This window comes from Daldinia decipiens (genome assembly GCF_022478715.1).
Source record: "Daldinia decipiens strain CBS 113046 unplaced genomic scaffold F4813scaffold_22, whole genome shotgun sequence".
In the NCBI taxonomy this organism is placed as follows: domain Eukaryota; kingdom Fungi; phylum Ascomycota; class Sordariomycetes; order Xylariales; family Hypoxylaceae; genus Daldinia; species Daldinia decipiens.
This window is the reverse complement of record NW_026054565.1, coordinates 342,903-363,968: the sequence shown is the minus strand read 5'-3', so window position 1 is coordinate 363,968 and position 21,066 is coordinate 342,903. Positions and strand designations below refer to the sequence as shown.

The following is a 21,066-nucleotide window of genomic DNA, read 5'->3' as shown; positions in this document are numbered from 1 at the left end:
ATGTTGACCTAAGGGACTCTGACATAGGCGAAAATACCGACACCGACAAGATGCCCGTCAAGTCGCCCGCCTCGACCGGCAATAATAGCCATAACAATCACTTCAATCAAAAGCTGAAGAATTTCTTCCGCATTAACTCCTCCAATACCAATGGAGATAAAGAAAAGAGTCTCGACCATGCCTTGAAGTCCGAGAGCAAAGTTGGCTTCCGTCAGTCGAGGAGATTTTTCACCAACGTCGGCAGGATTAGATCGACTACCACGGCTAGCGAAGGACACCCCCTAGACGATGCACTTAGTCCTACCGCCAATGCGAATCCGTACTTCGCCCACCAGGGCCAGCCTGGCCTCCGTCATCACGACGAAGGCTCCATTCCGCCGAGCCCGCCAGATACGCCAAGCCTGAAAATACACGGCCCTGATGGTACGACTGCGAAAGAGCAGGCCACAAATGCTACGAAAGAGGAGCTAGCTCGGAAACTACGGAGAGTTGCAAGTGCCCCCAATGCTCAGGGTCTCTTCAACCACGGAAAAGGCAGCGGGGAGAGGCCAGCCACAGCTGAACTCGGCAAGGAGCCGTTGATTCAAGGCGAAAATGCCGCTTCGTTAGGCTTTGCTGATGCCAAGGCGACACACTCCGCCGATTCTGGGGGCCTTTGTGTACCAGAAAACGATGGACTCGGCGCGCTTCCTCCGCCAAGCCAGACCTCGCTCGCTTTCCGCAGGACGTATAGTTCCAACTCGATCAAAGTCCGCACCGTTGAAGTTGGTCCCGCTAGCTTTGACAAGATTAAGCTCATCGGAAAGGGAGATGTTGGAAAGGTTTACCTTGTGAGAGAGAAGAAGAGTTCTAGGCTCTATGCTATGAAGGGTAAGTTTTTCCACAATATTTGTTTTACTCGTTTCGTATAGAACCGCGCTGACCCAAGCAGTCCTAAGCAAGAAGGAGATGATCAAGCGCAATAAGATCAAGAGAGCATTAGCCGAACAAGAAATCCTAGCGACGAGTAATCACCCATTCATCGTGACATTATATCATTCCTTCCAGTCCGAGGACCATCTATACCTGTGCATGGAATACTGCAGTGGTGGAGAATTCTTCCGAGCATTGCAGACTCGTCCTGGCAAATGCATTCCCGAAGATGACGCCCGCTTCTATGCTGCCGAAGTTACGGCCGCTCTAGAATATCTTCATCTAATGGGCTTTATCTACCGGGATCTAAAACCCGAGAGTGCGTTCACCTTTCTCTTTCTACCCAAGCCATACTAACTATATACTAACTATATTGCTAGACATTCTTCTCCACCAGTCAGGACATATCATGCTTTCTGACTTTGATCTCTCAAAGCAGTCGGATCCTGGCGGGAAGCCTACTATGATCATGGGAAAGAATGGTGCTAGCACTTCGTCACTCCCTACGATAGATACGAAGTCGTGCATCGCCAACTTCCGAACGAATTCATTTGTAGGAACCGAAGAGTACATCGCTCCAGAAGTCATCAAGGGCAGCGGGCACACGAGTGCTGTGGATTGGTGGACATTGGGCATCTTGATATACGAGATGTTGTACGGCACTACACCTTTCAAAGGCAAGAATCGTAACGCGACTTTTGCCAACATCCTCCGGGAAGAAATACCGTTTCCGGAACACTCTGGAGCACCCCAAATTTCAAAGTATGTTTAAGCTGAGAACTAACTTGCTGCATTGACGCTAACTCCGCTGTTTAGTCTTTGCAAGTCATTAATAAGAAAGCTCCTGATAAAAGACGAGACGAGAAGGCTAGGTGCAAGAGCCGGAGCCTCCGATATCAAAGTACATCCGTTCTTCAGGACAACGCAATGGGCCCTGATTCGACATATGAAGCCGCCGATAGTTCCGCACGCGGGCCGTGGTGTCGACACAGTCAATTTTAGAAACGTTAAAGAGAGTGAGAGCGTTGATATCACCGGCTCGAGACCGATACCGGGTGTACCGTTGGACAGCGGACTAGCAACACCCGGCAACGAAGGGGCCGACCCATTCGAAGAATTCAATAGTGTAACATTACACCACGATGGCGATGATTACGACAGCGACAGGTGATGATGCAGGAGCAACGCCTTGGTCGATACAGCAGATGCTCTGTTCTACGCCACCCTATTATTGGCATTCAGCAGCATGTCTGTTTCGGCAGCCTGAATTTATATGTGGTTATCGAATTGTGATATATTTTGCCACGCAGCGTTGATTTCCACGCATCGCCAGCGGGTTTGTACTATGAGCCTTGAAATAAATGGGAAAATAATCACCATCAATTTACGTCTTTTCCTCTGTCCTACCATTCACATCGAAGAAGATTGCGACTAGGGGCCGAGTACGAAGAAGGGAAGGGAAACGATGGCGGCATCAAGAAGCATTCATATGTATGGCGTTTTTTGTTGGGCACGAGGGAGTTTTTTTATGTTTTATTTTTTGGGAGGGAAGATCGCAAGAAAAGGGGATTCGCGAAACTGTAGCAGAGACTTGCTTCACTTGCTCGTTCGTATGATTTGTATGACAGTTGCAAATAAGGTCTCGCCACTTTATATCAATTTGTTCTGTTAGAAAGTCTTGAAACGAAAACAAGAAAACAGCCCGCGCTGCTTACCCTGTGAGATAGTATACCTAGCATTCATTAACTAGTCATCGGAGTGTTCATATGTCTTTTTTTGTTCTTGTTCTTGTTCTTGTTCTTTTTGGCCTTTTCCATATGGTTGCGTTTTTTTCGATAAGTGTATTAGTCTTCTCAGACGTATCTTTTTCCTAACATTTTATAGTGTCGAATTAAGTAGGTGCCTTAGGTACATATCTGAATAAGAAGAGCCGGATAACCAGGGCAAAAACACTGTTCTAATTATTAATTAACTAGTTACCTGTTAGTTAGATTTTAGATCGTGATAGTATATGTGTTGGTTGGATGCATGCATGATGAGGTTTGAGGCTGGCCTCCTGACATCCGTGGGGGAGCGAGTGGGTGTCATGTAGTATTCCCTGTGACCACCCTCCGGCACGACACGAGGCTGCTTTCTTGACGAAGCGATGCCTGCTACCTCCCTACCTCGTTAGGGCCCGGTCCGATCCGATCCGTATAAATCCAGTTCGCTCTTAGAAGCACTTGAATATTACTCACTCCTATTACTACCTACCTACCTATGGAAGGTAGTAACCTAGGTAGTAGTCTTGCTACTCGTCACTAGATGATCGACGGCACACGATAGGCATATTTTTAGGACTGTCTAGGTTGGGACACTACTCTGTTTTCATAATCGTGCTGATCTAATATATACTACCAACGTATGCACATTAATATATAACAGTAAGAGCCGCCTTGCCGAATGCTACCCAGGGATCGTCATCCTGGGACCCAAGTCAGAATAATAAATGCATTCGGCGCTCGCGCGAGAACGTTCTTGGGGGCAAACTTATTAATAGGTACATAGGATTTATGCACCCCGGATCCAGACGGTGGAACTAACGAACGAACGGGAAGTTTATGGCATTGTAAGCGAAGCGTGCTTGGATGTTTACGGAGATTCGCTTTCTTGTAGACTTCTTTGTGGTTTGATTTTTGACAAGAGAAACCTCGAGCAACAATAGAGGTTTCAGCCATGACGCAAGCAAATCTAGAGCAGCAGAAGCTCGATTTGTTAGGCCCGGCCTATGCGCTGGAATGGACAGGGAGTCAGCACGACTGCTCCCGGCGGCACTTTAGAAGCGCTGAAGAGCTGCGCACTGATATCCAGAAGCAAGAAAAGGAACCGCAGAGGTTTGAGCCCCAACGCCGGCTCCTGGTCCTCCGCGAGTTGCCCGTGGACTACGTCCAGGTGTTAAGGGACCTGCTGGATATTGATGCGGGCTTCATCGACGCACATATTAGTAGGCTGAGATATAGGCCGCTGGTAAGGCGGAGGCGGGACCATGGGGCTACTCAAACCAGATTCGTTCGCTTCGAGTATCCGGAGTTGCTTACAGCGCCGAAGGGACTCACCACGGATGTAAAGAGGGTCTCGTCGGCGACTGGCTCTCGTACTAGAGGCGAGGATAACGTTGAAGAATCGCCTCTGCATGTTATCTCGGACGACGGAGAAGGGGTCCTGTTCTGCCGCGCTTCGCTATGGCAGTGTGCCAAGGCCAATGGTGAGAATTCTTTTGCTGGTAATATCCCGAAAAGACCGTTACTAACCCCATCTCCCAGTCCTTCTGTTGGACCGTCCGACATGGACTGAGAGATATCGTTCTTCGGACCCGGGCCAAGTTATCGCCACTACCGGCCTAGCAGACGGAGGCGTGTCGATTTTTGAGTCGCTCCTCTACTATGGCTTAGCCGAGGAATGGGGTGAGAATTCCTACGAGGACACAGATATACGTGCTCTCGTGCAAGACATCGCCGTGAACCAATGGGCCGAATTCTTCGATATGGTTTCTTCGAATATATCCCCCGGGATGGATCGGATGACGGCGCTGTACTGGCAAGTGCAGGAGAGCCTAGAAAGAAACCTGAGCAGCGCCGAGCTCTGTGAGAGATCACTCCAGGGTACAAGCTCCCCATCTTTAACCCCCTATTCCCCTAAATCAGACTGGGAATCCCTCCTCTCCCGTCTTAATAGACATGTTTCGTTACTGAACCACCTCGCCCCTATCTCCACACACAGTCCTAACCCCAGTCCCATTATCACTGGCAGCATTGTGCCCCCTCCACCGCAGAAGCAGCCCTTTACTACAAGAAATATTCCCCCATCAGAAATGATCCCCCGTCACCGCCACAACCGCAGCGGCAACAGCTCTAGCGCCGACGATCAGAACAAGCACGCACTAGACCGCGTCTCATACATGGGCGGCATTCTACTCCCACTATCTATCGTTTCCAGCATCCTATCCATGAGCGACCCGTTCGGGCCCACAGGGTCCATGTTCTACGTCTTCTGGGCGGCGGCTGTACCTCTAGTCCTCGTCGCCATCCTGATCATCTACGCTGATTCGATTCGCAAGGCCGAGGTCTGGATCGAGGTCGCGAGTAACGGTAGTAACACCGGCATTGGCGATGCCAGCGAAGAGAAACCCGAGACCGATCTTGAGGGTCAGGCTTTACCATATAATGGATTTGGAATCGCGGCGCTGGGGAGGGGGGAAAGAGGGGAGGAGGAAATGGGTACAGATTCGTTTGACGAGCCAGCTATGATGGTAGAGAAGCTATTCAAAGATGCTGGGAGTAGGAAGTGGCAGAAAAAACAGCTTGGTTGGGGTGGCGCATGTATGACTGCTTTGCATATTTACAAGCTGAAGAAACCACCCAGCTGGGTTAGGCATGGAAAGACAGCTTAAGGTACGCGGGCTAATATTAGAATAACATATTATATTATATTATATTAATTATATTATATTAAACCCCTGGAACTACGGTTGCTCAAGGTGCGTATTGACATCTATTTCTAGCGGCTCTCCGTTTCCGAGACACTTGGGCTTTTTGCGACATTTTTTATCATGGTTGGAGATACACAGCCGAAAGTGAACCACGAGCTCCATGCGCGGCATAGCCTTGATGATTTCACGGCACCGGGGGTGGCCATGGTCGAATTGTTGTACGGCGTGAAGAACAGCTCCAGGGCCGATTACTGATTTTGTCTGGACATTCATCTGATTCGGCGAGATGACTAGGGCTGAGGATGGAATGTCATCTTGAGCTCTAAGCCAAAGGGTTTTTAGATCGTTATAAGACTGCTTAATATACTTCTCATCTAGTTCCGTAATGTCTTCAAGCCAATCTGCAACGCTCCGCTATCCTACACTGTTAGCACTTATACCATCTCGTAGTCTCGTAACTGACCTGGAAGTATGGCGGATCTGACTCCTCAACGTATAGCTCTTTTAGCTGCCGCAGTTTCCCACGGTCGTGAGCATTAACAAGAAGGGTATGGCATCTATCAATACCCTTTCCAAAGATCGCTTGCACCTTGGGAGATCTACCAAGGTGCATCAGTATGCTGTCGTGGTAGAATAGATACTGTGGTACGCCGGACCAGAAACCCCGCTTATACTTCCATTGCTTTACGAAGAACTTTCCCGAAGCACCTAACAGAGCTGCGAGGCTCACGCAGACTGGACTTGCGGGAGAGCTGGCGAAGTAAAACCTGGTGACGGCGGGATTGTTGACATGTTCCATAACGAGACCGTTTTTTTCCGTAACGTAATCCTGAACATGTTGAAAAACGGACTCATCGAAGCAGAGTGTATCAGTCGAAGGATCAAACCACGTCATCTGCTTAATCACGCAGTAGACGTCACGAGGACGACTACCAACGAACTTCCATGACCCAGACCGCGAAGCGATGCTCCGTGCTTCATGATTTACTGAAAGCAACGTTGGCGGAGCTAATATCACGGCTACCAGGTCTGAGCCGCGAATCCGCCAAGAATCGTGGTCCAACTCTTTGGTAACGTTAGCCTCGCCGTCCCGCCTGATAGAGACGGTTTCGTTCCGGATTTCAAAAACTCGATGCGGCAAAGCAAAGCGCCATATAATATGTCTCAACTCTGCTGGTAGGTTTGGAAATCGTGGGAAGGAGGTAGCAAACACCGGTTCTGACTCTACCATGACTTTCCCGTGACAATTATCGTAAGGGAGGCTGAATATGAGACTGATATCTCTAAGGGTAGATATCTTGGATTGGTTCAGGGAAAACAAGGCTATTCTAGGCGGTTCATACAGGAAGATGATAAAAATAATGGCATAGTTATTTACCGAACTAAAGCAGATGACCCAACCTCGTGAAGGGGTGATGGCGATTGGCAACCTACCCGGCCGAGACTCGGTAGTCGGAAACCGACAATATGAGCAAACGAAGCCGAGCTAAGTCTCATCTGCATAAATATACTACTACCAAGTAGGCCTACATAAGATCTGTAATTCCCTATTTTAGCCATAATGGTTTTTCATAAGCCCCATCGAGTCTAGTCGGCTGATGTAAACGATACGGACGACAGTCTATTATCTTTGCCAATATCTTTGTAGATTTCCATCATGCTGAATATCCGTCGGAGTTCGGAGATGGAATCGGAGATGCGGAGCACATCTACAAAGACCCTGAAAAATGTGGTATGTAAAGAGTTGAAGTGGGATGCTTAATAGGGGCTGGCGAGCTGAAAGCTTAAAGGGTCTTGTAATGTACTTCGTATATCCGAGCCCTCGTTTTCGGCGTCAATCTGCATTTATTATCATTAGGTAATAACTGATGCGCTATTGGACAGATCTAATCTTATCGCTGAACTGGTTCCTGAGCCACAGCGCCGGGAGGTAGGTACCTAGGTACGACCTGAGGTATGTACATACAACCTGAGGTATGTACAACCTTGAGGTGCATGCATTGTGCAATCCAAACGGCCCCGTCGAATTCATTTTTGGTAACCGGGTAATACCTAGGTACCTAGCCCCACAGGAAAATGACCCCTCCATCCCGTTAACAAGACGCGTTTCTTCAATTCAGCCTCCGCATTCTGCCTTTTCCATACCTAGTACCTACCTACCTACCTACCTATACACATAGGCAACACCACCATCGCAATTCCCGCCGCGATGGAAGGCCAGACGCCCAACCCTCTACTATTGCCTCCAGATCTCACGCCGCTAGAGCAAGAGGTGCTCGAAGAATACGAGCGGCTAGCGGAGAACATGAAGAAGGTGAGTCGAGTCGAGTCGGCGCATGCATGCATGCATTCACACGTCTGCTGATATCTCAGTACCTGCACACGTGCGAACCTATGTACATACATATGTGCTATACATATATATTCCCCGGTCCAATCATAGCACAATATTGCAACATGGCGCATTCCTCCTCCAACAACACCAGTATCAGTATATAAGACGGAGCAAAGCAGCTGGCTAACCTCATGCGCAATAGCTCGCAACCGTACTGGACGCTATGGCCGGACAGCCCACGACCGAGATTCTCGACGGCCTGCGGGAGCTCGAGCGCAAGACGAGCCTGGTATTCACGCTGCTCAAGGCGAGCGTCTACAGCATCGTGCTGCAGCAGGAGATCGACTGGGGCGACCAAACGCGGGGCTGAGCGGATGAGATGCAGAAATTAACGATAGCATGAAATAACCTGCCATATATTGAGCCGCTTAGTTATGGTACGAATAGACTACCCCAAGCACCGTGTCTTCGGGCCTGGATGAATATGTTTCCAGGGAAATTTGAGCTGGCTTCAGGGAGCCTGTACGCTCGGTGCTAGCAGAGAAGGGTATCGGCACATGCAAGCTTACAACAGCTGTTCCTTGCTGTAGTTTATGGGGCATTACGCCAATGAGATATGCGAGAATGAAGATACGATACCGGCAAAGATTCAACTGGGACTCGAGATAGACAGAATCATATACATTATTAACCCATCACGAAGATACCCAAATACACCAATGGCAAATACAAACATACACCAGGGAGGTACTGCGCATAAACTATATTTCGTTGAATTTGGAGGGCGGCATATCTACACGATATTTTTACATAATTTGCTTTAGTATACGTTTCCGCCGTAGTAGACCTTGCGCACATCCACGAGCTTCTTACCCCTACCGGTAGCGAGCTCGTTAGGATCCTTCTGGCTCTGTAGAGCTAGCATGCAGGCCTTGACCGAGTTCATCGGGTTTCGTCCTCGGGGCATCTTAGCTGCCACGTCGCGAATGCCTACGGATCGGAAGATCTCGAAGAGTCGATGCGAGGCGCGTAGACCGAAGCCTTTTCGAGTAAAGAATTAATAAGTATATTTCCGGGTGGTAAAAAAGGCGGGGGAGGGGTAAATATGCGTATAACTCACCAGGTGGGCGGGCTTCTATCTGGACTATAGTCGCGCCGACCTTGCCCTTGACGTTCCCGTAGATGGTCCTATTCTCATATCTACGAACCGGCTGCATGTTCTGGATGGCTAAAAGCTTGGCCTTTTGCCGCGCAACGGCCATTTCGACGGACTTGGCCTCGCCGATACCAAGTCGTCCATCCCCATTTCCGGCGATAGCTAGAATCCACGTGCTACGGATCTTACCCAGACGGGTCTGGTTGTGAACCATCCGGGTGACTAGGATCTTGCTGTTGATATCCAAGATATGCCGCACGCTTAAGCCCGTCCGTCTCTTCAGATCCTGGTATATACCCTGGTCATCCAGGCCATCATCCGCCGGGTCGATTGGTGCCTTGTACCTGCCCTCCACGCCAGCGAGCTTTTTGCCCAGCGCTGGCGCAACCGCCGAGTTCGAGGGTCCGTTGGTGTTTATCATGGTTTCCGGCTCGAGGAAATATTTGGCTTCCTCCATGGAGAAATCGATGCGCTGGTCTAGTATTTTCTGTATCTGTTCTTCGGGCAGGTTTTCAAAATTTACATCCTTCGGTATTAAAGCCTCGAGGCGCTTGGTCAGGTCTGCCACATCCTCCTCTTCCGTCATAAACCTCGCTTTCGGGTTGGGTGGGGGGTTGGTTTTCGGGCGCTTGTCGATGATGGGGTAAATCTTGCTGAAGTCGTCGATGTATGGAATCCTGTAGGGATCTCTCCGTATTCGACCTTGTATCGTCAAGTCTTTAGGGTCGATCGCTGCCTCGCCGGCTTCGAGAGCGGCCATCTGCTCGGGCGTGTACCTCTTCTTCAAGACCTCTAACTCCTCCGGGGTATAACGAGGGAACGTCTTGTTACCGTACTCCTCGATCTTCTCTGGCGATACTAACCCCATTTCCTCAGCTCGTATGCTCTTGAATCGGGGTTTCCGCCTTGCAGCGAGGTGCGCGGAGCTGTGAAATTGGTGGTGGCATTGCGATGCTGGTAATGCTGGTGATGCTGGTTTGGCCGCGGCAGCAAGCCGCCTGGAGAGCAGACACCGTGCTGGTCGTGCTACGCTCATCGCATCCCTAGCGTTCAAGTACCCGCCCTAGTATGGCTGCGATGGCGCAGAAAAGGAATGATAGGGTCGCGTGAAGATATGAGCTTCAATTGGTACATATCAAGTATATGGAAATTATTTTTTAGCAACCCTCAATTGCTCAATTCGGCCTTACGTTTTACCGACCCACACTAACTGTCTTTTGACCAGTGGTGTGGGTTCTGTCCTCGCCTCTTATTGGCTCATCTTCTAGTGATTGTTGGAAACCAATCAGCTTTAATCATTGCTGTTAGCGGCTTACTTGATGTATACTTTGTAACTAACACAACGTCACAGATGGCACCATTTATTACCTATGTACATCATCCACCTTAGGTATTTAATATATTTTCTTATTTCTTATAACTACCTGCCTCTTATGTGAGACATTAGGTAGTAAGCCTCCTTTAGAATATAGGACTAAAAAGCATGATGCCGCGCAGTAGTCAGTTGAAATTCCTATGTAGGTACAATACATACATTTATGGCACTCGAGATCTGGATAGGGTGACGTCTCAGCGTTCCCCGTTATCGACCAATGATTGGCCATACTAAATCTATCGACTTTGCCGCAGGTCTGAAACGCACGAGTTTCACAGGGATTGTTACTTATCGTCAGTCCATCAGTCGAGACCGCAACGTTAGGCATTAGGAGGCGCTTGTCGCATAGCTGATACTAAACACAAGACAATTGTGTAGGATTACTTACGTTTTTGCTACCCTTAGGTAATTTTTATTATTACAGACCCATTACCCAAACCAACTTGGTTGTTCATTTCTCCCTTTTTCCCAATTTTGCGAAAGTGAAGCTATCATTACAATTTGCCTTCTTTTCTTCTTTTCTTCCTTTCTTCCTTTCTAGTGTGACTGGTGCACCATAATTTTGTCTTGCTCGCGCCTAGTTTCTTTTGCTTGTCCATTCGCTTGATTTATCTACTCGATACCCTTTCAACTTCAAGTCGAATACTCGAACAACTCCTTCACCAATTTCGAGACCGTCGCGAAGCCAAGCACAGTTCAAAATGTCTCAACAAAACCCCAATCTACCGAGCCCACCAGGTGGTCAATTCGGATTCATGTCCAAGATTGGTGCCACAGATGCAGCCGTCCGTACTTTAAACGACCAACCGTACATATTCACTATTCTTGTTGTCGTCCTCGTCTCGCTCATCCTCGAGGGCGTATTCATATGGTACATCCACCACGCGACTATGAAGCCCGAGCAAAAGAAAAAGAAGGATCCCAAAGGGGGCAAGAAAGCAGGAGGAAAGCCACCGGCAGCTCGATAAAGACGCTCTGCCGTAAGACAGCTCAGATGCGATATTCGAAAGTGTTATAACAACTTCTTAATTGGGATAGAACCCGGCAATTATGTTCTTTTGCGACTATCCGCCACCGCCGCCTTCGTCGAGAAACCACGATGCATCGAGACGTACATGTTTTACGGGGAGTAATGGATACGTAGCTGTCATCGAGCTAAGCGGACAGGGTTCTAAGTGTTTAGTGTTTGGGTTAAAGGGTAGAATAGAACAATAAGGATAGCATTTAGAGACGCTTTGACGACAGCAGGCCGCGTCTAGCACTCATAATTATTGCGTATTTACCCGGTTATATGGTTTATCAATATTGTCAATACATGTCTATATCCTGAGAACCCGTTTGTTCCTCTCTGAGCTCATGACTTTGATCTATTACTCCTTCATATATCCCATAGGGAGATTCGTTTTCACTCTTATACATATGTTGTTGCATATCATCCCAGAGCATGCGTCGAGTATTATATGACAACTCATCTGTAGAATTGCAAATGCCCTTAACGCCGTATACATAATCGGATGTATGAAGATGATTGACGTCCGTAATCGAATTACTAAAATCGCCGGAAATGCGTTGTCGGACAGTTGAAGCACCTCGTAATTCTAACAAGCTTGAAGATTGAATAAGGGAATCATGCTGAAGACTACTATCTGGTAAATAGTCGGATTCTACCTCTATCGTGTCAATAACTTCTGCGAGGGGGTCTTCGTTGGCGATCCTTATATCCTGATCCCCGTGCTGCCACTGCTCATATTCAGCTGTTGCGTCGGGATGGCTACTACGATCTCCTCCTGGGGGATATTGAAATTGATATAGCAACCGGCTCTCATCATGGGTATTATCGAAGTCGAAATCATTGGCCGAGGTTTCGTCCAAGACGTAGAGATAATCGCTATTCTCGGGCTCCTCAAAGGAACCCATGCTCGAGGATGCTATCTCGAAAGGCCAATTGATGTTTTCGTGCTGTTGCGTATCAATATTCATACTAGCATTCTTGATGCGAATAGTCGGCTCTAATTTTGCTTGCACTAAATCCCAAAGCCTTTGCTGGATGGAACATCGGTAGGTATTTAGCTCGGCTTCAGTTTCAGTGATGGTAGAAGGTTTGTTACTAAGGGTGCTATCTACATCTATTAGCAACCTTTTACTCTTTTCCCGTAAAGATGCTGACCGGTTTCGGGATGGTGCAGCCAGAATGTTCGAAATGATGGGGATATTGGCCGCATGATACGTCACTGCCTAGATCTCGTTGTTAGACAATTTCTAATATTATAAGAGAGTTTTTAGAACCTTGAGATAATGAGCGTTCCAGATAGCAGGGGCTAGTTCGAGTAATGAGGGTCGACTATCCAGCTGGAACAAGCGTAAGCCGCGCATACGTTTTTTGATGCCAATAGTCACGTATAACGCCATCTGGGCTAAGCGGCCTGCATCGTTCCATCGTCGTCGAGAATGCTTGGCAAAAAGATACAATTCTGGATCTTCCCAATAGTAATAATTATAGACTGTGCTCCTATGAGCGTCGTTACTTAAGCCTGGCGCTTGCGGTTGTAAAGCTGGTTCGGGAGGATAGTCATCCATATCGAAATCGCATATGTTAGATTCGTTAGTGTCGGTATTAGATGCATCCGAATGACTTGTTTGGTATTGGAATAGGCACTCTATCCCATATAGACGAGCAGTGGGACTGTGTGGTGGCGAGAGGAGTACAGATGACTTATCTAGATGTTCGATAATGAAATAAAGATTCGGAGCTCCGTCGTATAGCGGCTGATATTGGATGTCTTCTTGTTTAATTGTAAGGCCAAGGGCAGGCCAAAGCTAGATAGATTCACATGAGCGATCGTAGTAAGATCCAATCATGGTAACTTACTGGACATTGACAGATCACGTCGGCTAGATGTTCCAGGAATCCAGGTTCAGTTTCTCCCAGTACCAAGGATACCTGATTCTGCACTACTATGATTTGCATTCGGCATATGCCGGGAGAAACAAGCCATATCTCTTTTGACTGAATTGACTGAAAAAGTTTCTCAGAGGAATATTGAGAGGATGGTACGTCTGAGATCAACGCAAGAGAAGTCGCAGACAAGGAGAAATTGGATTCTGCGTTAGAAAGTTCGAATGTCTTGAGCTCAAGCTCAGTATAGTCAGCCATAGTAGAACATATGGCTCAACTTATTCATGAAGTTTTCCGTTATGATGGTACAATTGATGCTATACACATCTAAGAACATAATATAATAGAGACAATTATATATGCAGGGAGTAGCATCGAACCGAGGGGAAATATGATGCTTGGTGAGATTATATTAGTAGTTTGTGATAGGAGGGGACGAATTAAATAGAAATAGAAATTGGGCTGTAGTTTTCCACCTTGGAGTATACAGAGTTGGAAGTAACGAAACATAAGGACTCTAGGAAGAGCGAACCATGAGTTGAAGGGCCTACTATAATTTGTGTCGCAACTTCTTCATTGTATATACCTAAGGGTACCTAGGTAGATATTGGTACACCTCACGGCAAGTGCCACTTGCATACTATGTACTTACACGATAAGTGTAGATACCTACCTATGTAACCTTTTCTTCCCTCCCGTAATCTACATATAACTTTGACATAACTACTACGTCGAAAGTGACTTGATTGTATCTTAAAGCTTAGTTATACATATAAGATCTCATAATTAGGGGAGATCTAGGGGTGTCCGTGGACCTTCTGAGCCTGGCGTAGGCGGAGCGGGTTTTATCGACGCGGCTGGGATCTTTCGTCTTGGTCTCTTTAAATCTTCCAATGTAATTCCATCTAGCTTGGTAATACCAACCACTGGCGGTTCACCCTTCTTCACAAACTCCCATTGCCCTGAATATAATGTTAGGATGGCGTAAATATGTAGTGCCGATGAGTATAGTGCTTACCAGGTAGCTTGTTACCAGCTAACCGAAAGGCGTCGCGCACAACTTGCTCGTGGACCATCCCTCTTAGTTCTAAGACGATCTGATTCACTGCTACCCTTGCCGCCCAGTGATCGAATGAACCCTTTCCTTTACCCATACGTATCTACAAATGTAGGTTAGTTATAGAGGCTCATATGAAACGGGAACATTGGAGGGCAGACCTCGTTGCCGCTAACGAACACGCCAATGTTGCAGCACACTCTCTTATATAGTCGGTACTTCTGACCACGTAGTCGCTGCTTGATAGTATCCTCCGCAATCTTGAGGTTTTGAGCGCTGATCCTTCGATGGTGATCAATCATCCGTAATCCGTAATCTCCCCACATCACCGTTGTTCCCTTAACAGAGCCGCCGGTTGCGACCCTTGCTCGTCCCTTCATCATCTTCGTCTTGCGATTTATATTGGGCTCTAGCCAGTTGCCGCCCACTGACGCAGTTGCCGAAAAGAGACGGACATTTCGGGAACATTGAATTTTTCGAGGTACAATCGAGGTGCTGGATCTGATCAATGGGCGTGTAGTTGGAGAATGGTTTATCGTAAGTGACCGAAAAGCGCCGACAAGGCATGACGGCGCCTTGGAATGCATGATTGCGAGGGTATGGAGACTCAATTGTCGAAAGCTCCCGTCATCGCCTCGCACCTCGAATTTTGACCATTGAAGTCAAAAGCGGCCAAATTTGAAGATCCAATCGCGGATCATCAGCCGCTAGTGGGGTATGTATATTCTACTTTAGGTACATTAGCGCATTTGAGTGATACATATGCAAGTAACCTTGAAGATTGTATAATACAATTACGCAATGAGTAAGCTCCACCTAGGCCGTCACAACGGAACGTGGCCAGAACTTGATAAGGAATTCGATAAGGTTAGTTAAGGTACGGAAGAACCTTGGGCCCTTATTTTTCTACATCCGTCGCTGGAATTTGATGCGACAGATTCCAATTGTCGGCCATCACCAATTGTTACGTTTTCCATTCTTTTGGGTCGCTTGTCGCCTTCGCGCATCTGACAGAAAATCTCGTCAACGTCTTCTGCTAGCCCAAGCAGCTATTCTCTTTGGTTTATTATATCGTCTTATACGTGCACCAGCATTCAAAATGGCTATACTCAGTCCTCAAGTGTACGTGTTATCAATTTTGTCTCGCACGTGTACACTCGTGAAGTAGTAGCTAACTGAGTCTCGGTAGAACCAACATCATCATCATCCTTGGGATGATGCAAGTTTCCAAGCGAATCCCCTTCGAGGATCCCGATGTCCTCAACATTGTTCGCGCGCTCTACGTTGGTAGCAATATAATCATCGCTGGTATCTACGTCTACGTCCAGTTCCAGATTAACAAGAAGAAGGGTATGATTCTCCCCTTGGAAACGCTATACTATACACACAATTATACTAACCAGTCACTGACGTATAGATCTCACCACGCTCAAATATGTCGAACCGGCTCCGATGGGATCTTCGGAGGAGGGCAAGCTTGTGACTACCACCGTCCAAGCCTACGACTCGCAGCAACTCAAGAACTCTTTCCGATCGCAGATTATGGGTGTTGCAATGATGGGCTTTATGCACCTATACATGAAGTACACCAACCCGCTCTTGATCCAATCCATCATCCCGCTCAAGGGCGCCCTCGAGTCCAACTTGGTCAAGATCCACCTCCTCGGCCAGCCGGCGATTGGTGATCTCAAGCGTCCCTTTAAGCAACCTGCAGGACTCATGGGTGGTCTTCAGAGCGGGCCTGCGCAGAGCGATAAGAAAGCTGTTGAAGCCGCCGAGCGTGCCGGCCGGGGTGGTGTCAAGGACGAGTAATGATGTTACAAGTGGCTTAATGGAAGGACTTGCAGCATAATTTTGACGCTGTATACGAAGGACACCATGGAGGGTTTGCTACTGATGTAGACTACGTACATCACGAATAGACAATTGCATAATTCATGTATACTCGAGATTTGCGTATCTAGTTGCTGTAATAATTTCAACAGCCTAGGTTACTAGGTTAAGGTATTTTTATTATTAGCATTGTAGGTCTATAACGTATTTACGCATGTGGGTACACGTATAAAATCCCGGGCTGTCCGGTGTGGCGTAAATGTTGGGTATTGGAATTCTTTTTAATTTTGTAGTACCGTTTTCAACCCCCGACGTCACCGGCTTACATGATACTGAACCCTTAGACTATGGAACTAATCCCGAAAGATGGCCCTAACATTCAAAGCTACAACAACTTCCCATCTCAACTTGTCCATAGCTGGACTTTCCTTACGCTTACTCATGATCATACTTCCTTTGCAAGATGGAGCGCTCTTCTACGCCACCGCAGGCGAAAACTGGCAACCCCTCTAAACCTATAGCGTCCCCTCTTACACCTGAGATTACCCGTCGCATCGTGAGTCAACCCTTCGGCGAAAGAACAGTTTTGATTGCATCCAATACTTATGAACTTTATTCTAACTATGGTGAAATTGATAGGAAGAAAATAGACTCCGAGCCAAGGCATTACGTGAACAACACGAGTCCGCCGCTCGTGCAGCTGGCACACCCTCCGTCTCTCGCACTCCATCTGGCTTCATTGCCACCGATAATGCGCAAGTCCCAAACACCCGTAAGCGCGCCTATGATGCTATATCTAGTACCCGAGTCCGTGAGACACCGTCAACCAGCCGCGATGGCCGCGTTAATGGCGTCTCGCCTGCCAAGGCTACTCCTGGCGACAGTGCCGACCAGGCCAAGGCGGATAAGGACGAAGGGGCTATCAGACCAGCGAGGAAGTTCACCAAGTTTGTCGACTACGACTTCGGCAAGATGACGGATACGAAGGGTGGCTTTTTGAGTGCCGAGGACGATCCTTGGAACAAGGCTATGTCGGGGTCTACTGCGACGGGTAACGGAAAGGGTAACGGGCCTAGTGAAGGACAGGAAGAGAGGCCCAAAGGGATGACAGTGCAGGAGTGGGAAAGGCGGCAGTTACTGAAGAAGCTCCAACGGCAGAAAGCAGGGCCATTCGAACCAGGCCTGAGCGTGCTACGGGATGAAAAGGACCGAAAGAGATGTCGCGAGTGTAAGAGTCTCGAGATCGACTTCGTATGGGAGGAGGTTTTCGGGTGCGCCATTTGCAACAGTTGCAAGGAGAAGTATCCCGAAAAATACAGTCTTCTGACCAAGACGGAGTGCAGGGAGGATTACCTTCTGACAGAACCGGAGCTGAGAGACGCAGAGCTGCTGCCCCACCTCTCAAAACCAAACCCACACAAGTCCCACTGGCACGATATGATGCTATTCCTTCGGTATCAGGTCGAAGAGTATGCATTCAGCGACAAAAAATGGGGTTCGGCAGAGGATCTGGATGCTGAGTTTGAACGCCGCGAGGCGGAGAAGAAGAAACGGAAAGAAACTAAGTTCAAAGAAAAGCTACTAGACCTCAAGAAGCGGACGAGGACGGATGCGTACCGAAGGCAGACGGGGAAGCTTGGGGGAGACGGAGGTACGGCGTCTGGCAAAAAAGCCAGGTTTGGGGATGCGATTTCCAACGGTGGCAAACATGTTCACGAATGGGGACGAGTCATCGAGAAAGATGACGGCTCAACGGTGAAGACTTGTACGACCTGTAGCATGGAAGTTGAAGAGATGGAGTTTTAGGAAGATAAATAATGATACCCAGTTATGTTAGGTAGTTAGAGCATAATTAATAGCTCCTTTATGAAAAGGCCTTTTTATGTAACTTACCTATGTCTACCAACTAGTTATCGAATTTGTTGCTTGAGTTTCGCGTTGTTGATTAACGCGATAATATTCATATTACTACGCAACAATGCATATAACAAGCCACTCGTCATTACAATTGTAGGCCGACAGAGCGAGACTCCTAAAAATCATGTTTTACTGAGAACCTATCCACCTATTCACCTATCCACCCAAGCCTTGGCCATCTTACTCGCCTTCTCGTATACCGAAGAGGATCAGTATATTGATGTATGCCTGTATTTTGTTCCATGGAGACGAAGAATATCAATTGGAATAATGACTATAAGTCGGGCTTCAATTGGTTAAGACAGAGTCTTACATACGACGGTAGGGTGGAGCTCATCAAATATCCGGACAATTCGGTCTTAACCTCTACCGTCCCTCCGAGTTGGGACTGTGGTTCTATTACTACACAAGTATAGATTAATGTTGCCGACTTTATTAATAGTTGCTGAAAAGCCGGAATTGGCCGCAGGTATGTCTATTAGTCGGGGCATTTTATTGCTGAAATTCCGTAATTCCGCAATTCCACAGTTCCTCGTGACTCTCGGCCTTTCGCTTCAGTGTGTGAAACCGATTTATAGACTTTGACGAATGAATATAGTGATTCATGATATAGTATTTAAGAACAAAGGTTTCTATCTACAAAATGGAGGCTGGTTAAGTATTATGTTAACTACCTAGTCTTTTGTTATATTAACTTATACCTGAGGTTAACTGCAATGCCACTTACAAGATACGCATGATATAAGAGCAAACAAAATATCACAAAACAGGAATATGGAAGCATTGGGCGGCCTCGAGCGTGGGCAGCTTCTGCTGATTGCCGTGGGCGTAGCCTTGCTAGGTGTATGAGACTCAAACAAACCATACCGAAATAATTGTGTCAGAGAGCTAACTACTTCGTAGTATATCTATACTATTCTAAGCAGTCCCCTGGCAAGAATACCTGGTCCTTGGTATACGCTATGGACGGAAACAATTTTGAAGTATAAAGTTGTTACAGGCCAGAGGCCACAATGGGTTCATTCATTGCATGAAAAATACGGTACGCTCATCCTCATCCAAGCATGCTCCTAATCTTTTATTTATTTAACTATTTATTTTATGAAAAAGAAAACCCCCCTCAAACCCCTACTCTATCTCTGACTCTGACCTGGTAAAATTATAGGCACCGTCGTCCGCATCAGCCCCAAAGAGGTCAGCATACAAGATCAGAATGCCGTCCAGCAGATATACCAGGTCAAGGGCGAGTTCCTCAAGTCCCCATTTTACGAAATCTTCCTACCAGGAATCAAGAGCATCTTCAACACGACCGATGTCAATTTTCATCGACGACACCGAAGGCTCCTCGCATCCGAGATGTCGGAGTCGGGTTTGGCCTTACATAGACCCACGGTTGAGACCAAGGTTCGTATGGCTATTGAGGGCATGGCCGAAGAAATGGAGAAGCGCGGTGCTACGGTAAGTTGATACCTGATCTGTAGAGAGGGGAGATATGTTGTGTTGCTAATTTACGTTCTTTGCCTTCCGAAGGATGTGTGTCGTTGGGCTTTATATATGGCTACCGACGTGATCGGTGAGCTCAGCTTCGGATCTTCGTTCCGCATGCTAGAAACAAAGGAGGTGCGCATCTTACCCATGACTCCTCATCGTCCCCGTCAAATTCTGGTCTTTTCCCACTGACCCTGTTCTTGCGTTATAAACAATAGGAGAACCAATACACCCGCGACTTGAAAACGATAGCATTTGCTGGAGGTCTCAGGTCAACATTCCCTTTCCTCATGAAGATCACTAGGTACGTCCCGCTGCCGGTTCTCAGCACGGGAATGCGAATCCGAGACCGCATGCGCGGATACGCAACGCAATCGCTAGCCCGACACTACAAACTAGTAGAGGAGCAAGGACAGGACGCCAAGCACACGCTCCTATCTAAGTTATACCGCGCCTCAGAGGACGATCAAGACACGCTGCCTTTCGATGAGCTGTGCGAGGATGCCATGGCGTATATCGCAGCAGGAAGCGATACTACCACCAATACCTTGACCTACCTCATATGGACCTTATGCAAGCGCCCCGACGTTAAGGCGAAGCTGCTGGCAGAACTAAGCACGCTGCCGGACGGATTCACGGACCTGGATCTAAAGAAGCTGCCCTACCTCGATCATGTGATTCAGGAGACGCTGCGCTTATACAGCGCTGCCCCCTCGGGTCTGCCTCGTGTCGTACCCCAGGGAGGTGCTACTCTTGCCGGCCATTACATTCCCGGCGGCTACACGGTGTCGGCGCAGGCGTACAGTGTGCATAGGAACCCGGCTGTCTATCCGGAACCGTTGAAATTTGACCCTTCAAGATGGGAGAATCCGACGAGGGCGATGAAGGACGCGTTTGTGCCGTTTGGTGGAGGTAGCAGAAGTGAGCTTTTATTTTTAATATATCCCTCCTAATAACTCTACGCCTACAAGTCCTTTTGGATATGGTTGATTGGTCTGAGTTACCGTTTCTAACTGCGTGTAGTCTGTATTGGCCTGCACTTAGCCAAGATGGAACTGCGTCTCGCGACCGCGCGGTTCTTTACCCGGTTCCCGAATGCCACTGTCTCCCATTTAGAGGGATTCACGGATGAGGATATGGTACCTGCCATGTTCTTCCTCATGGGGCCGAAGAGCCAGCGCTGCTTGATTGATGCTCATTGAGGGGTGCTGATGTCGTCTGCTCAACTAGGATACCTATTATCTGACTTTGCGGGTGGCCATGTTGGAAGAATACTGTTGGCTCTACTCATATTGTACTTATCCGTCGAGATTACGGGACGACTATCCGGCAAACTTGTATATCAAGAGAATTGAAGATAGGGTAGGTGTACATGGTACAAACGCTTCTTGTAAAATTGTTGGATCTAGTACCTGTATATAATCCGTACGTTTAAGTACCTAAATAAATAGGTATTTATAGCGAAGACTCCACTAACTAGTTAGTTCATGAATCAGAGATTAGCTGTGAAGTCCCCCGTCTCTGTTTTTAGTATACCCACAGGGCTGAACAAGCGGAAAGGGAGTTGATTTTATCATCCATAGTTGGAGGCTTCGTTGCCGCGGACGTAGGTATACTTAAGTATCATAC

The 21,066-nt window shown here is 47.7% G+C and overlaps 10 protein-coding genes across 10 annotated transcripts; 6 read left to right on the top strand and 4 right to left on the bottom strand.

Moving 5' to 3' along the window:
* Nucleotides 1-50: 50 nt before the first annotated feature.
* F4813DRAFT_381423 (Pkinase-domain-containing protein) lies at nucleotides 51-2,083 on the top strand (the record flags this gene model as incomplete). Its single annotated transcript, XM_049245673.1, has 4 exons — nucleotides 51-870; nucleotides 932-1,231; nucleotides 1,293-1,674; nucleotides 1,729-2,083. The coding sequence occupies 4 exons, from the start codon at nucleotides 51-53 to the stop codon at nucleotides 2,081-2,083; spliced, it is 1,857 nt and encodes a 618-aa protein (XP_049098536.1).
* Nucleotides 2,084-2,886: 803 nt separating this feature from the next.
* F4813DRAFT_363667 (uncharacterized protein) lies at nucleotides 2,887-5,411 on the top strand. The gene is made up of 2 exons (XM_049243724.1): nucleotides 2,887-4,156; nucleotides 4,215-5,411. The coding sequence occupies exons 1-2, from the start codon at nucleotides 3,628-3,630 to the stop codon at nucleotides 5,339-5,341; spliced, it is 1,656 nt and encodes a 551-aa protein (XP_049098535.1). The 5' UTR covers nucleotides 2,887-3,627; the 3' UTR covers nucleotides 5,342-5,411.
* F4813DRAFT_363665 (uncharacterized protein) lies at nucleotides 5,407-7,164 on the bottom strand. The gene is made up of 2 exons (XM_049243723.1): nucleotides 5,844-7,164; nucleotides 5,407-5,794 (listed from the first exon to the last, which is right to left on the bottom strand). Exons 1-2 carry the CDS (start codon nucleotides 6,609-6,611, stop codon nucleotides 5,414-5,416), a joined length of 1,149 nt encoding a protein of 382 aa, XP_049098534.1. The 5' UTR covers nucleotides 6,612-7,164; the 3' UTR covers nucleotides 5,407-5,413.
* A 209-nt stretch (nucleotides 7,165-7,373) lies between these two features.
* On the top strand, nucleotides 7,374-8,197 carry F4813DRAFT_128990 (DASH complex, subunit Dad3). Its single transcript, XM_049238694.1, has 2 exons — nucleotides 7,374-7,694; nucleotides 7,918-8,197. The coding sequence occupies exons 1-2, from the start codon at nucleotides 7,590-7,592 to the stop codon at nucleotides 8,083-8,085; spliced, it is 273 nt and encodes a 90-aa protein (XP_049098533.1). The 5' UTR covers nucleotides 7,374-7,589; the 3' UTR covers nucleotides 8,086-8,197.
* A 338-nt stretch (nucleotides 8,198-8,535) lies between these two features.
* On the bottom strand, nucleotides 8,536-9,907 carry F4813DRAFT_390608 (uncharacterized protein; the record flags this gene model as incomplete). The annotated part of the gene is made up of 2 exons (XM_049247047.1): nucleotides 8,536-8,756; nucleotides 8,836-9,907. 2 exons carry the CDS (start codon nucleotides 9,905-9,907, stop codon nucleotides 8,536-8,538), a joined length of 1,293 nt encoding a protein of 430 aa, XP_049098532.1.
* Nucleotides 9,908-11,384: 1,477 nt separating this feature from the next.
* On the bottom strand, nucleotides 11,385-13,519 carry F4813DRAFT_397435 (uncharacterized protein). The gene is made up of 3 exons (XM_049247943.1): nucleotides 13,116-13,519; nucleotides 12,533-13,063; nucleotides 11,385-12,481 (listed from the first exon to the last, which is right to left on the bottom strand). The coding sequence occupies exons 1-3, from the start codon at nucleotides 13,398-13,400 to the stop codon at nucleotides 11,555-11,557; spliced, it is 1,743 nt and encodes a 580-aa protein (XP_049098531.1). The 5' UTR covers nucleotides 13,401-13,519; the 3' UTR covers nucleotides 11,385-11,554.
* A 167-nt stretch (nucleotides 13,520-13,686) lies between these two features.
* Nucleotides 13,687-15,000, bottom strand: F4813DRAFT_128878 (ribosomal protein L16). Its single transcript, XM_049238693.1, has 3 exons — nucleotides 14,361-15,000; nucleotides 14,161-14,302; nucleotides 13,687-14,104 (listed from the first exon to the last, which is right to left on the bottom strand). The coding sequence occupies exons 1-3, from the start codon at nucleotides 14,784-14,786 to the stop codon at nucleotides 13,929-13,931; spliced, it is 744 nt and encodes a 247-aa protein (XP_049098530.1). The 5' UTR covers nucleotides 14,787-15,000; the 3' UTR covers nucleotides 13,687-13,928.
* Nucleotides 15,001-15,298: 298 nt separating this feature from the next.
* On the top strand, nucleotides 15,299-16,011 carry F4813DRAFT_390605 (inorganic phosphate transport PHO88; the record flags this gene model as incomplete). The annotated part of the gene is made up of 3 exons (XM_049247046.1): nucleotides 15,299-15,321; nucleotides 15,389-15,549; nucleotides 15,617-16,011. 3 exons carry the CDS (start codon nucleotides 15,299-15,301, stop codon nucleotides 16,009-16,011), a joined length of 579 nt encoding a protein of 192 aa, XP_049098529.1.
* Nucleotides 16,012-16,536: 525 nt separating this feature from the next.
* On the top strand, nucleotides 16,537-17,954 carry F4813DRAFT_363657 (DNA repair protein rad14-like protein). The gene has a single exon (XM_049243722.1). It carries the CDS (start codon nucleotides 17,005-17,007, stop codon nucleotides 17,836-17,838), a length of 834 nt encoding a protein of 277 aa, XP_049098528.1. The 5' UTR covers nucleotides 16,537-17,004; the 3' UTR covers nucleotides 17,839-17,954.
* A 533-nt stretch (nucleotides 17,955-18,487) lies between these two features.
* Nucleotides 18,488-21,039, top strand: F4813DRAFT_363651 (putative cytochrome P450). Its single transcript, XM_049243721.1, has 6 exons — nucleotides 18,488-18,792; nucleotides 18,853-18,991; nucleotides 19,115-19,407; nucleotides 19,480-19,569; nucleotides 19,656-20,358; nucleotides 20,461-21,039. The coding sequence occupies exons 1-6, from the start codon at nucleotides 18,724-18,726 to the stop codon at nucleotides 20,637-20,639; spliced, it is 1,473 nt and encodes a 490-aa protein (XP_049098527.1). The 5' UTR covers nucleotides 18,488-18,723; the 3' UTR covers nucleotides 20,640-21,039.
* The last annotated feature ends 27 nt before the right edge of the window (nucleotides 21,040-21,066 follow it).